Genomic DNA, 13,895 nt, shown 5'->3' on the forward strand with positions numbered 1-13,895 from the left:
GTGATTGGTTCTATCTTTTCTTTCAATGTCTATTTCTACTCTTTTTATCTCGATTTAACTTTTGTTAATCAGGCAAATATGGGACGCTGATACTATTTCTTTCATCGGAAAAGTGTCGTAAACATCGCATACATTTTTAAAAAGAATAAATTTAATTTATTTGAGTGACGTCTTTTGTAGAGATCATTAATAATTTTTAAACGTTCTCAATTACGAATATACTAGTTAGTTTTTAAAACCTATTTCCGTTTCACTAAATTACATTTACAAAGGAAAGACTTATGTTTTTTCATAGATGTAGACAAGGCAGAGCAGGTGAAGGAAGAACCTGAGATTTCAAAGCTGGAAAGAATTAAATTGGATCGAACAGATTTTTCATCTTTCAAAGACTTTCGATCTTTATATAATCTGTTATCACAAATAAAGCTTAACAAGCATTCTCAATCGCAAAAATCTGCATCCCACTGTCGGGCAAATGTCGTTAATTTAAAAGAAGCAGAATTACTGATGATGTCACCTTGTAAAATTACATATCTTCGATCTCTTCGATCTCTTTATGCCTTCCCTCTGGTGCCCCCTCGTTCACAAGAAATCAAGGAGAAGAGTATACAATCCCGCGCACGATCATGCGTTAAAAAGTCAGTTCCATCGCAAATACGTAAATGTATACACAATTATCACGAGTCAGTCTCCAACGTGAGCGATGATGCGGTTTACCGATGAACTTTCCAACGTGTACCGTACGTAATGTGGAATGTGTGTATGTCCCTCTATGTGTGTGTACGTGTGTGGGTATATGCGCGTGAGGCGTGTATCTCTGGGATTATTCGGTTTGCATGGTGATCGAGCAGTAAAGCGGAAGTCGAAGGGTTACCGGTTACTCCGAAGCGCCTCCTCTGCCGCCGCAGTAGCTGGTCAGTTCATTTATCGTACACGGGTTGATGCAGCATTCCTCGTGGATACCTCGACCCTGCCTTCGATAACGCCTGCCAGCGAAGCGTCCCTCTAACATCCCCCGTGCCCTCGCTCGCGGCAAAAATGGGGGAAACTCATAGGCGATCGGATAATCGGCCATTTCCATTTCTGAAACAAAAACGAATCTGTAAATAGGCATCGTAACTTTAATAAATGGTAATAAACTTTAATTGCACGTCAATAAACCAACAAAAATTCTGGTATTTAACTTAATAAGCGCTTTCGTTTTATATCTCATTCTCGTTTACTCTCTGTACATTAAGTATGTGCACTAAAAAAAGAAGTGTAATTTTAAGATATTAAAATGTTTTATTCCTGTCTCCGTTTTTTAAATATTTAAAGATGTTTAAATTTTAAACTTCTTCAATAAACAAAACACTACGTGTTTGGATTTAAAACACTCAGACATTTAAAATTGAAATATCTTTTATTATTAAACATTTATTTTGCAAAGATATTTCAATAGTTTTAAAGGATCGGAAAAAAACCCAATTTTTCCAATTTTTCCGTGGATCTTTTCGATTTTTTTCCCAAGGATAGAAAAATTTATTTTGGAAAAATTCACGCGTGCTCGTAAAACCTACCACGTTTACTTCTCGGTTCGTTTCGTAAAGAAAATAATTGCATATAGGGTACACAGCGGGATAAATTAACAGAAATTTTAAAATTGTATAAAAGATTGAGGTCGCATAATGTATTCAATAAAATATACAAAACATTACACCATTACACCATTAATGTAAGAATTAAAAATATAGAGTCCAAACATCATGTTTATATGATAATAGTAGGTCTAGAAAATAATTTGAATTTAAACTGAATTCGTAATAAAATATTTGAAAAAAATAAACTACGAAGAGACACTTCAGGAGTTCATTAGACCGAAGTCTGACAAACTAGAGTTAAAAATCTGTCTACTTAAGCTTTGCCATGTACTAAAGGAAGGTTAGATTAGGTTTTACTATAAAAATAGGAGGATAACTAAAAAATTTTAATAAAAATAATGCTACATAATTTCATAGATCGCATTAATTTTATAAAGGAATTTAGAAATTACTTATATGTCTTTTACATAGCAAAAACAGCAATTTTTCAAAAAAAACGAAATTTTTCCGGTTTTTTTCTAGCAATTTGAAGAAAGCGGCTTTTTTAAAACTATATTTTAAACGTTAACACTTTAAACACTACATTTTTTACAATGTGCCTTATTATTTTACGTGTGGAAACATCTAGAAAAGTTTTGAAATTTTCGAAAAAGCTTTTGTGATCAAAAGCTTTTTCTTTCTAAAATCATACCTTGGGTGCGAACGTAGTCAAAGTTGCTATCTCTGCTATCGACGTTCGCTTCTTCCCGCGCTGCGAAAGAAATCAAAGTAAAACATTGTTTGAAAATCTCAAAACTTTTTTAGTGATCGAAAGTAATAAAAAGAACCTTTGAGCGTAATTTATACAAAAGGAAACAAAATTTTACAAAGTTTTAAACAGATTATAAACGTTTCCAGTTAATATTAATTAAAAGTAACATAACATCTATAACGTTATAATTTCGCATTCAACAATATAAATGTAACATAACAAAAGGTGTTAATAAGAATTACATTATTGAGTGTGAAATTATATAATAAAACATTACTTTTAGTAACATTACTTTTAGTAATATCGACTACGATAATTGGCACAAGAGCCGTTGATTGTAATGTATATTTAAAATCGAACTAGAATAATTTCATTTGTGTAATCATGTTTGCCTACGTTTTATTTGAAAAATTTTACGTGTTTTAGAAAAGAAAATGGGGAACTTATTTACAATACGTGTCACATATATCACATTATTCGAAAAAAATAAATAACGAGAATTTGCTTTCCACGATCATCAATAAATTGGACTGGCACATCTAGATCCCGGTGTCAGATTATACAAATCTATTTGATCGATTAAGCTCGGTGATAAGTTGTTTTACGTGTCCGAAAAAGTTTACTTAAAAATTTCCGTTGTAAATTTGCATTTACTTCCTTAAAAAAAACCGCGAGTAAAGAGCCGCCGCTAAAAAATATAATGTCCCCGATTGTCGGTGTATTTAAGTCATTCGACGATTATGGAGAGTGCGTCGGCTTATGATCCCACTCGGGAATACGTAATACGAGCTTACATGCATTATTCATTGGCGACAAAGTGGCGATTACTTGGTTAATTGCGAGCACAGATTGATCGCGTGCTTAATCGCCTTTTGTAAAAGACCACGCTTGAGAAGCCGTTAAAATTGAAGGGTCCGACCGATAAAAGTTCCCTTAATCGGTGGGCAGCTCAGTCTATAATGTTCGCTTTAAACGTGAGGTTGTATCTAAAGTGAGCTATACGAATTATAGGCTGACCTCATTCTTATATTGAGCCGTTTAATTATACGTCTAGTGCAAATTAAGCCTCATTCATACTTCGAAACGAGTCACTTTAGATATACGGGTTTAACGTTATAGGAGTGATGGACAGTTCGAAACGCCAAATGAACGTTATATCTGTTTATGGATATTTTTCACTAAATATCCCGCGATATCCAAATCTATGGATAGCCAGTAATTTGGCATTTATGCTGGATAAGTATCAGTGCCTTTATTATAAAATATTTGTCGCACCGTCGCGGGTGACATTAATCGAGAAAGAAGGAATGCGAACGGCATTAATATTAATGACCATGTCGCCGTATTACAAATGCAAATTTCGTCACGAGGCGTCTGCCATCGAGAAATCTTCTTTAATATTATTCCTTAACTTCCTATTATTAACTTCCTGAATTATATGCTTGCACGCGTGCAAGAGCGTCATTGACATATTCCGGACGCGTGATTTTCCTCTCGCAGATCGCTTGTTGCAAATCAAAAAATTAAAAGGAAAACATCAATAATGGACATTTTCATGTCTCTTAAAAAAAATCGATATTCCGTTCTCTACAAATTTAAACGATAGAGATTAAAAATGTGCCAACAAATAACCAATTAAAAAAAGCTTAATTATATTAAAATTATATTATATTTATATTTAGTTATATAAATACAAATATAAATCAAATAAGATATGAGTCAAGTATAAGTCAAATATTCTCATCGGTCTAAATTTTACTTATAACTGTTCAGATATAAAATTATTTTATTAAATTATTTAAACCAATGTTTAAGACTTAATCCTATTATCCTATTATTTGTTTCTTGTAGACATGTGCAATTTGAAAACTAACGGTGAAAGATGCCTATTAAGGCTGAAATAATCAGCGAATAACCGCTAGTTAAACAGTCGCTTTGAGCTATGATTATATCAAGAATGAAATACGATGCGTCTCTTGTGTCCACACATTTAGAAACATAATTGCTTAACGTTATCACGCGAAGAAAGAGAAATAAGCATAAATTGTTGCATTCAGTAATGATCTATTACTACTACATTTTTATCTATTACTCGATATCGGAAGCGAGTGATAAGAGCGCTTCCTCTATCGATTAGCCTCAAACTCACCTTGACCACTCTTCTTAAACATGGAATTGTACACGCCATCACAGATTATCTGTAGAGCATTGGAAAGCTTCTTGCCGCAATATTTCTGCGGCGCACTCACGGCGGATCGCTTCGAGCCGAATTGCGGATAGCCATCCACCTGTGCGTTTCCTGATTCCGTCACAAGAAGCGCGACGGCGAGCATCAGGATCACCAGCACGTTTAATCGATTCGCGGACATCTGAAAGTGATACGATTCTCGTTTAATTACATTCAGGAAATTAAATTCGTCGTCTCACTAATCTTCATTCGCTTTACTCTGCAATTAGATCACAAAGTTCCTATGAAAATAAAATTGAATTTCTGTAAGCGGATAGAAGTACGTCAAATTGATCGACTCGGCAGGCTTTAATATTTATTGTAATTAGCTTCGCTCAAGATTTGCGTTGAAGACGATTTTAGAAAAAGGAGAGAAACGGGATAAAAAAAAAGGAAACTCATAAGTATTCCCTAAAACTTTTAATTGTCATTCTGAAGAGTGAAGTCTCACTTTTAAAGATTGAAAATCTTTTTCAAAACTGGCTCAATTTTCACTCTTTAGAGTGAGATTCCACTCCAAAGAATTTAGGGAGTACGTTTATTAAAAGTGGACAGAAATTGCGGGGCGCGCAGCGATCTCATCTATCGGTGTCATCACGCAGCCTTTGAGTAAACGAATAAAAATGAAGTTACATATCTGGGACAACAGATCGGACAAACTGTTTACTAAAATAACGTCTCATTATACCGGCATATCCAAAATTCTGACAAAGTTTTCTCGACGCTGATATTCGTTCGGACATATTTTTTTAGCTGTTCGTTTAGGCGACGGTATCATTAAAGCGTAGAAACACATCATGTGATTCGACATCAGACCTCGCCTTGGGAAACTCGGCGTTGCGTCCGGTTTATCGGGATTAATTGAATGCTCGCGTATATAACCGCGACGGCGCGCGGCATTCCAGCGGTCGCGCAGGGTGCCTCTATTTTTAGATATCTTACACTTAATTATAAATCTTGCGACACAGCGAGAGAAAGAAAGAAAGAAGGAGAAAGAGAGGAGAGGGAGGGAGAGGCCGCGTACTTTCGTCCGCGGATGTCGTGTAATCGACGCGTCGCGTCGCAACGGGAGTCACCGACAGAACAAGAGAAAGAGAAGTCGCCTCTCGCGCTTTGTCCATAGGAGCGACCTTTGTTCATCGCACGTTTACGCCAGCATAATTGCGATCTACTCCTCGATCGGACTTAGTACGTGTAGATCCTTTCCGTCCCTTCGTTAATTTACGGACGCGAGACACGACGTTCGTTTCGTGCCTCTTAATTTCAGAGATGTCCGAATCCATCTCGTTGAAGTAACCCTACGAGACAATATTCTTGGAGAGTATTATGAATATTAAAAAGAACAAATAATATTTATATAACATTCTAGGAATATTGCGTACTCTTATACGGGACTTTCGATTACATTCATGAGACAGTGCTATTTTGGAACAAAAAGATAATTGCGCGTGGGGGTATTTTAATGAGGTAAACTTTTCATGTGTACAAGCGCATACACGCACATACGTACACAGAGATATGGCTTTCTAGGGTATTATCCTAGTTTGCTTGGGATAGGTCACCGGTGTTTCTGCTGTATCTCCTCGAAGTTTCACCAGCGACCGCTGTTATGTCTGTGATAGGATTAGAACAATGTTGACTTGTTTTGCAGGCTACGTCGCATTCGATTAGTCGCGTTATCAACGAAAATGGAAATAAGGCCAGCGGCCTTGATATGTGAATGTATGCGGGACTATGGTATAACACCGTATAATTTTACAAAACAATAATTCTACGCGATCTCAAAATATTTGGAATATTATCAATGTAGGTTTGAAAAATTAGTTGTGTAGATATGTATATATAGAGAATAATTATAAAATAGAAATGAATTACGGCGCATAAAACAATCTAAATAGAAATAAACACACAAGACTATAATCTTCGTAAAATTTAAAATAAAGAAAATGTATTTATAATTATGTAAAATTATTTTCTACGATATTCGATATCTCGATAATTCAGCTTTGAGAATTAAGATTCCAGTAAGATGTATTTTACATTGAAATGGATTCTGTCATTCTTTTTGCGTCCTCGAAGTTAATGAAGCTTCAAGCTTTACGTAAAGGTCCTCCATTTCCAATGGCTTACTCGGTAGCTATTAGTCTCGACAGTTTAACTATAAGAGAAATCGATACCAAACGTTTCTGCTAATTCTGGTAGAATATTGATTTTCATCATTAATATTATTTTTAATTGCGACACTGTGTGTACGTCAACCGACACGGTCTAATTTAAATTTTCGTTCAATATGCATTATTTTGTCGTTTCTAGGTTGATAAAACTTATTCACGATCGATTGGCGTATGCAATATCATTAGGTAAACGCGTACCCGAGTTGTCGTAGCAGACACACATTGACTTGCCTCCTTCAAAACAAGTTACGCGAATATAGGGCAGGCAACTTCTATTTCCGGCGCATCGTGCTGATGGGAATTAGCGTTCAACACTAAGCAATAACCGAAGGAAGCGACGCGTGTTGATGTCGAAGTTATCTAACTCTATTTATCTTTTTCGTGCGATTAGTAGTAGCACGATGATGAAAACACGCGTGTGCAACTTATAATTCTAAAGGAGTGTTGCTTCATCTTCTATACATTCAACAGATTGATCAGATCATTCATTATTACTCTCTTCGTGTCTTTTAACCCTCCAACATCACTTTTGTACCTTTTAAGGCACAGTCGGTATCACGTTTTTCTCAAAATTCTTATTCAGATTTTAATAATCAGGCGCAAGAAATAAATAAAATACAGTCTAATTTTTATTATAATAAAAACTTATTGTTAAAGGTTTCGCAAGTGTACAAAAATTTTTTTCAGATTTTTATATAATTCGGAACCATAAAAAATATATGCTGTTTCTCTCAACGACCCAGAGTGCAAAATATGATAAAAAATTTCGAGGTAATGCTGGAAGGTTAAAATTAATTAGTCAATCCCTATATTAGAGATTCATTATTTTTTTCATTATACTGTTTACTGGGTCGTAAAATTGAGAGTTTGCACGGATATTTGCGAATTTTTTTAAGTATCCAAGATTGACGATTAGTTCTTTTTTTCTTTCGTTGTGAAAAAATGTGTATCGGACAAAAAATAGAACCAGACGAGGTAAATAAGTGTGTTTTTGAGCGGGAATGCAGGCGGCTGAGACGCGCGGTATCTCACTGTGAAAATGATAAGCGCGATCGCATGCCGTCGACATGAATGCACAAAATAAAATTAAAAAGAAAGGTGTATCAGCGAAAATCGAGATACTCGAGCACGATATACGAGAGAATAGAGAGTTTTTGCAATAACGTGAATCTAGATAAGGTGAACGCCAAAATCACGTTATCCTTTTCTTAATTAGTTGTTAAGAAAAAGATAACCTGACCTTAGCGTTCTGGATAAACCGTATCTGGATAAATGATATTGCAAAAATTTCCTAATATCTCAGTCTTGTTCCATAATCTGTAAAGCCTATATCGGACTTATAAGAGATTGAGGATTACGAGAGAGAGAGAGAGAGAGAGAGAGAGAGAATTAGAGATTAAAGTTCGACCAGTCAGATAATTTTAATTTTAATTCGTTTTGTTACAGAAATCTAATCTTTAATTCACAATCCTTAATCTCCATGCATGGGCTGTGACATGGGCTTAAAGCCTGGATGGGATTACGCATTGGAGATTAAAATTCAATCAATTAGAATGAAACGAATTAAAATTAAAATTATCTGATTGATAAAATATCTGATCAAATTTTGCGATCATATTTTGCGTGAGGGATACAAATTAAATACTTTGTCTCATTGAGAGCTGGTCCTCTCACACAGAATGAACGATTTTGCTGGATATATCGATATGAAAATAATTTTATTGAACCGTCAAAATAATTTTGTTAGAAAATCAAACTAATTGCTATAATATCAAAATGTGTTTTGCAGCATTGTTAATCATTTTTTAGTTTCTAACATAGTTATTTTGATGATCCAACAAAATTATTTTCAGATCTGTAATCTCTAAATTCTTTGGAGTGGAATCTCACTCTAAAGAGTGAAACTTGAAAAAGGGTAGCTTAATTTTCAATCTTCAAGAATAAGATTTCACTCTTCAGAGAAATTCACTTTAAAAGTTTTAGAGAGTATCTCCAGCAAAATTTCAGATCTTTTAGCAAAATCATTCTTTCCGTACAGGAATGAATGTACAGTGAGGAAATTTTTAAAATACATTCGAGATACGTTAGCTTATCCTCGTTAAAAAGTATTACAATATTAATCCTTATAAAATGAATACTCTTTAAATTTTTCAAAATGGAATCTAAAGAATGAGATTTTACTCTTCAGAGTGATATTCACTTTAAAAGATTTAGGCCCATTTCTACCAATGTAGATTAACTTTAATCTCAAACTTCAACAGTCTTCAACTTTATCACTCTTTATTTTTTTCTAATTCTCAAAACTGGAAAAAGGTGAAGGGTTAGTTAAACCGAGATTAAAATTGAACTATATTGGTAGAAACGGGCCTTAGAGAGTATATTGATTTCTTTGAATGCGCATCATATTTTGTGTTGCGTGAGATAATACTGTATCGTACTTCAAATTTGCATAAAATGAGACCGAACAACAATTACCGTGTCGATAACGTACGCGTATGCCGTTCATTGGCTTCTCGTCCGGCGCCTCCAACGGTTGTAAACAATACCGAACTACACAGATCCTCCCGGCGCTCTCGAGAGAAAAGACGCATTTCACGATAGCGAAAAGTCCCGTAAATTGAAAAGAGGACTCGTTCCGGAGCGTCGTCTTGATCTCGCCCTCCCTTTCTCCACTCCTCCACCACTCACGGGCTATTCTCTTTCACTCTCGTTCCTTTCTCTCGTGTCTACTCTCTCTTATATGACCAGAGCGTTTCTATTTTTGTCCTCGTCTTTTCTCTTGGTATTATCTGCGAAGTACCGCCGGCAGACACGAGTAATAAACACGTGTATATAACACTCGGAAAGATACTAAACGGGCCGCACTTATACGCGCTCGAGGGAGCGCACTTACGTCCGATCGAGTGCGAACCAGCCAGGGGTGATCGACTTTCCCGATTAGAGCGCGATCGCGTACGCCAGAGAGCTAGAAAACTTTTTCATTTTTTTTCTAATGAACGGACAGACAGGTGTGAGATGAACGGCTAAAAGATCACGGGGGAGTAGGGAGTTCTAATTTCCCTCAATTGCACTTGGATTTCGCACCGTTCTATCGTTGCTGTGCGAATTAAGATTGACTTTGCACGCTGAGAAAAATATTTTAAATTTTAATAAATATAATTTATTTGAATAGTGCCAAGTAAGTATTTATTTACAGTAAATAAATATTTATTCAATAAAAAGAAATAATAGTTAAATTAAATTAATGGTTTTTGTATCAAATGAATATATTTTTATATTTAATAAAATTTAGAATATTTTTCTTCAGTGCAGAAATCTAAATAAAAACATCCTATACTTGATGCTGTAAAACAAATCTATAAATTCTTGACATATATGTTTAGTATCTCTTTTATTTTTTATTTTCTAAGTGTATACAAACAATTGCGATAAGTATATATAGGTCGAGTGTTAACGAAAATCTTTTATTATCTTATTTATTTGGTTTTATTCGTTTCTTAATCTTCAAAGCTGAATTATCAACTTCCTAATGCATGTTATATAGAGGAAATTTATCTCCATCGGATTTCTTGAAATACGGCCGGGAGAATTTTGCATCGTTGAGTGTGAGTCATTAGAGATAAATCCAAATTTTAATTTAATTCAGAGTTCATTCGAGTTTGTGTGTCTAATGCGTGCGATTTCTTGAATGAGAGAATTACATCGTATCCCTGGTTAGCATGTCGTAAACATTGATCCGTGCGTGTCGTATACGATAACGACTTTTTGCAAAGTGTATTTATATATTATAAATATACTAAAACGTCTTGAGAGAACAAGTTTTCGAGTGACGATAAATTTTGTTGCTCCTACTTATCATAAAACGGAAGATTGCCTCGGATTTCGAAATGAGAGTATCGTTCGGACATTTCTTAGTAATTTAATCAAAATCACTTCATCCTTCGTGTAGGAGAATCTTATGCAATTAAGCAGAATTTATCGTACTTACGCCTTACAAATTACGAGCGGTAAGATGCGAGTAACATGAAGTTGTAAAGAGAGTTAGTGTATTTTCCGCGCGGTATCCTCAACGCGTGAATTTGCGATTAAAAATCGGCAGCATTGAGAAGAGGATAATGATTAAACGTATCAAAGTTGCAAGAGACGGTTTTAAATTTAATGATTCTCGCTCATTACTTTGTGCGTGATCGTTAATTGGCTGCGTCATCGGGCCAACGTATAATTTGAAGAAATGGCTCGGACAAATGAGACTTCCAGAGGCAGATGCACTCTCTAATGATACAATTGCACGGTGCACGAGTACCAAATGTGCTGCGCTCATATATGTCAATTTGAAGAACACTCGCATAGCACTTGAGGCGGCCATGCGTGACTAGAATTAGTGTCAGCCCGTTGTCTCTGAATAATTCGAGATTCAAGATAATCGACTCTCTCTTTCTCTCTTTATTCTTCTTTTCCTCTTCCTTGCAACGATTCTGATTTGGAGCGATAATTTACAGTAGCTGCAACGAATCTTGGAAGATAACGGTAGGTCAAATTATATTAAGCTAAAGTGCCTTTCAGTTTATTCAGCTATCACTCTGTAAGAGAGCACAAAGTTGACTTTTTTAAAATAAATGTCAAGCCGATATCGAATTAAAATAAAATACCTCACATCGCATATTTAGTGCGATAAATTTAGCTGCAAGTATTGGATATTTACTGAAATTAATCGCAAAGTAATATTTTTTGTGAACGGATAAAACTTTTCCTTTCCTTTTAGACAAAATATATCTACAAAAATATATCTACAAAAAAAAAGAATGTTGTATCTCTCATGTCGGTTTCAAATCGGTCCGAAATAAATTGCCAATTATCAGGAACCGCCCAAAATCCGTTTTCCACGTTCTGGTGTTAATAACCGGAAAATTAAATACCGATCGAATCGAGCGGCGAGCACGTCGAACGGATCTATATTGAGCTTACGGAAGAATTATATTTTTCCTTGTATTATAATTAGTTTCTACGCAGCAGAGGGCACAAGTCCGATAAGAACGAAGGCAGGAGGGCGGGTAAGATGTGACTTACTGAGTACGTTGAGGTAAAACGCGGGATCACAAGACGATTTCTCTATCACACGGGGTAGTATCACAGTCTGGCACTCTTTCTCGGACGACGACGCCGAACGTTGTCGCGGGCACAGCAGGTGGGACTTGATCACAACGATGATCGCTACGACGATGGCGAGGGTGGTATCTCTCATGGGGAAACGATCGTAATATAACTTCGCAGACGATATCGGGCCACCGTCTCGAGGCAATGTTGACTTCCGGGCACGATCAACCCTTCCCGCTGTCTGGGATGCATTGATGCCGGACGAGTACCTCGCGCTAGTTTCCCTTTGTTCTTCTTCACCTGTCCCGAAAGCGATCGTTTGATCGAACGTAGGGAACCCGTCCTTGATTGATCCCTCGCTAAAACGGCGATCAGGGGGTCGACTTGCAGCCTGGGTTCTTTGGTTCTCCAGGACACCAGGATCTTATGAGTTCGTGCACGTAAAACAGCACGAAGTACTGCGGTTAATATTCTTAGCTTGTTGCTTAGATTGCGTGGATCACAGTCATGTATACTTGTCCCCTTGGGACTTTTTTTCTTCGACGAAGGTGTCTCCGATATAATCGCTCGCTTGAGATCCTTGAGTTTACTTGATCCTGTGTGACTCGATTTTGTGATGACTTGATAGTGATCTTGTTTTATCTCGGGCCGAACGGTTTTATCGAGTCAATGCTTTTTGTAACTTATGGAGAGAGTCGGCGGATAGTAATCGGCAATGATCGCGCGAGCGCGCAAATCCGACACTTCTCTCTATGAGAAGATCGACGAGGCACGTCTCGACCGCTCGGTCGCCGACGAGCGAAAAAATTCCGACTGGTAATGTGCGGTCACGTTTCTAACAATGCCAGCCTGATTGATCACAATTGTCACGAAGACTTGTCCCCGGAGAGGTTCGGTTCTCCGTCTCGACAGAAGGTCCCTAGCGAACTAGCGTAAGGTGGCTCGTACTCTCTCTCTCTTTCTTTCTCTCCCGTGCTTGCTGCCCCTTATTTAAGTGTGGTTGGGGGATAGCGACGAAGAAAGCAAACAGATCAAGGAGGGAGGGCGACGAGTGAGGGAAGCAATCGGTCTCAAGGAAAGCGACGTGTCTTGTCTGTGCACTCCGCCGAAGATCGAGTGCAAATCGTCTCGCACCATCGTTCAACCAGTAATTGGTTGACGTGAGTGCTTAGAGATTGAATTTGTAACCTGTTCACGCAAGCTACAGTTTAAGATTGATTATTAGTTGATCTTAATTAATTTTAATTATTACTCAATATATAACTGATGATTCTTTTTTATTGATGTATATAAAAATAAGCAGGAGAATATTAAATAAAATAAACACGAATAAATTTCATAGGAAAATCTATCTAATAATATCTTTTCCTCAATAATCTCTTTACTTGATAAAAGGGTAATGTTAAATACATTACTGTCATACAAAAGAGATTACAGATTACCTTTCCTTCAAGCGATTTGTTAAAAAAATTTTTTTTATTTAGATAAAAATAGGAAAATTATATTATATTTTTCTAACTGCATTTTAATTTTAATTTTAACATTTATTATATAATTATATGTTTTCGCGCTTTGCCGATTAAGAAATAGGTTCGTCGATGGCAGTATATCTTCGTCTTATTTTTTCATAAAGATATCGAATTATTGCAAAATTATTAACATATCAAATTAGAATTTTAGCTCTATTTTATACGAATCAATCGATGAAAGTCCATCAAGCGTCGCGAATGGGCCACAATCTGTCTGCAAACGATTTTATTGAATTTGCAAAATTCGGAAGTTGTATGGTGCGAGATAGAAAGATATATTCGCGACTGAAGAGAAATGTCCACGTTAAAGCGCCGGTTTGACAGACTCATTCGAAACGATTGCACTCGCATGTCGTGCATACAAATTAATTTCTGCCGCCTGTCCGCCGGTGTCTCTTACGGCTGGCGGGTCGTGAGTCGCGACGACGAGGTCTGCGAACCAAGATCGCCACCAAATTGAATGACCTCGGGAGGTCGTGCACGAAGTGCGAAGACATGCGAGATACGGCGGCTAGCCGGAGTTTTTTCGTTTTTTTTTTC

At 36.5% G+C, this 13,895-nt stretch overlaps 1 protein-coding gene across 1 annotated transcript; it reads right to left on the minus strand.

Moving 5' to 3' along the window:
• Nucleotides 1-565: 565 nt before the first annotated feature.
• On the minus strand, nt 566-12,153 carry LOC108727709 (Insulin-like peptide 1). Its single transcript, XM_018455917.1, is given in 5 exon segments — nt 566-1,083; nt 2,272-2,331; nt 4,481-4,700; nt 11,800-11,817; nt 11,819-12,153. Coding segments are annotated over 5 exon segments (660 nt in total). The 5' UTR covers nt 11,975-12,153; the 3' UTR covers nt 566-877.
• Between the last annotated feature and the right edge of the window lie 1,742 nt (nt 12,154-13,895).

The sequence above is a fragment of the Mycetomoellerius zeteki genome, unplaced genomic scaffold, assembly GCF_001594055.1.
Source record: "Mycetomoellerius zeteki isolate Tzet28-1 unplaced genomic scaffold, Tzet1.0 scaffold52, whole genome shotgun sequence".
In the NCBI taxonomy this organism is placed as follows: domain Eukaryota; kingdom Metazoa; phylum Arthropoda; class Insecta; order Hymenoptera; family Formicidae; genus Mycetomoellerius; species Mycetomoellerius zeteki.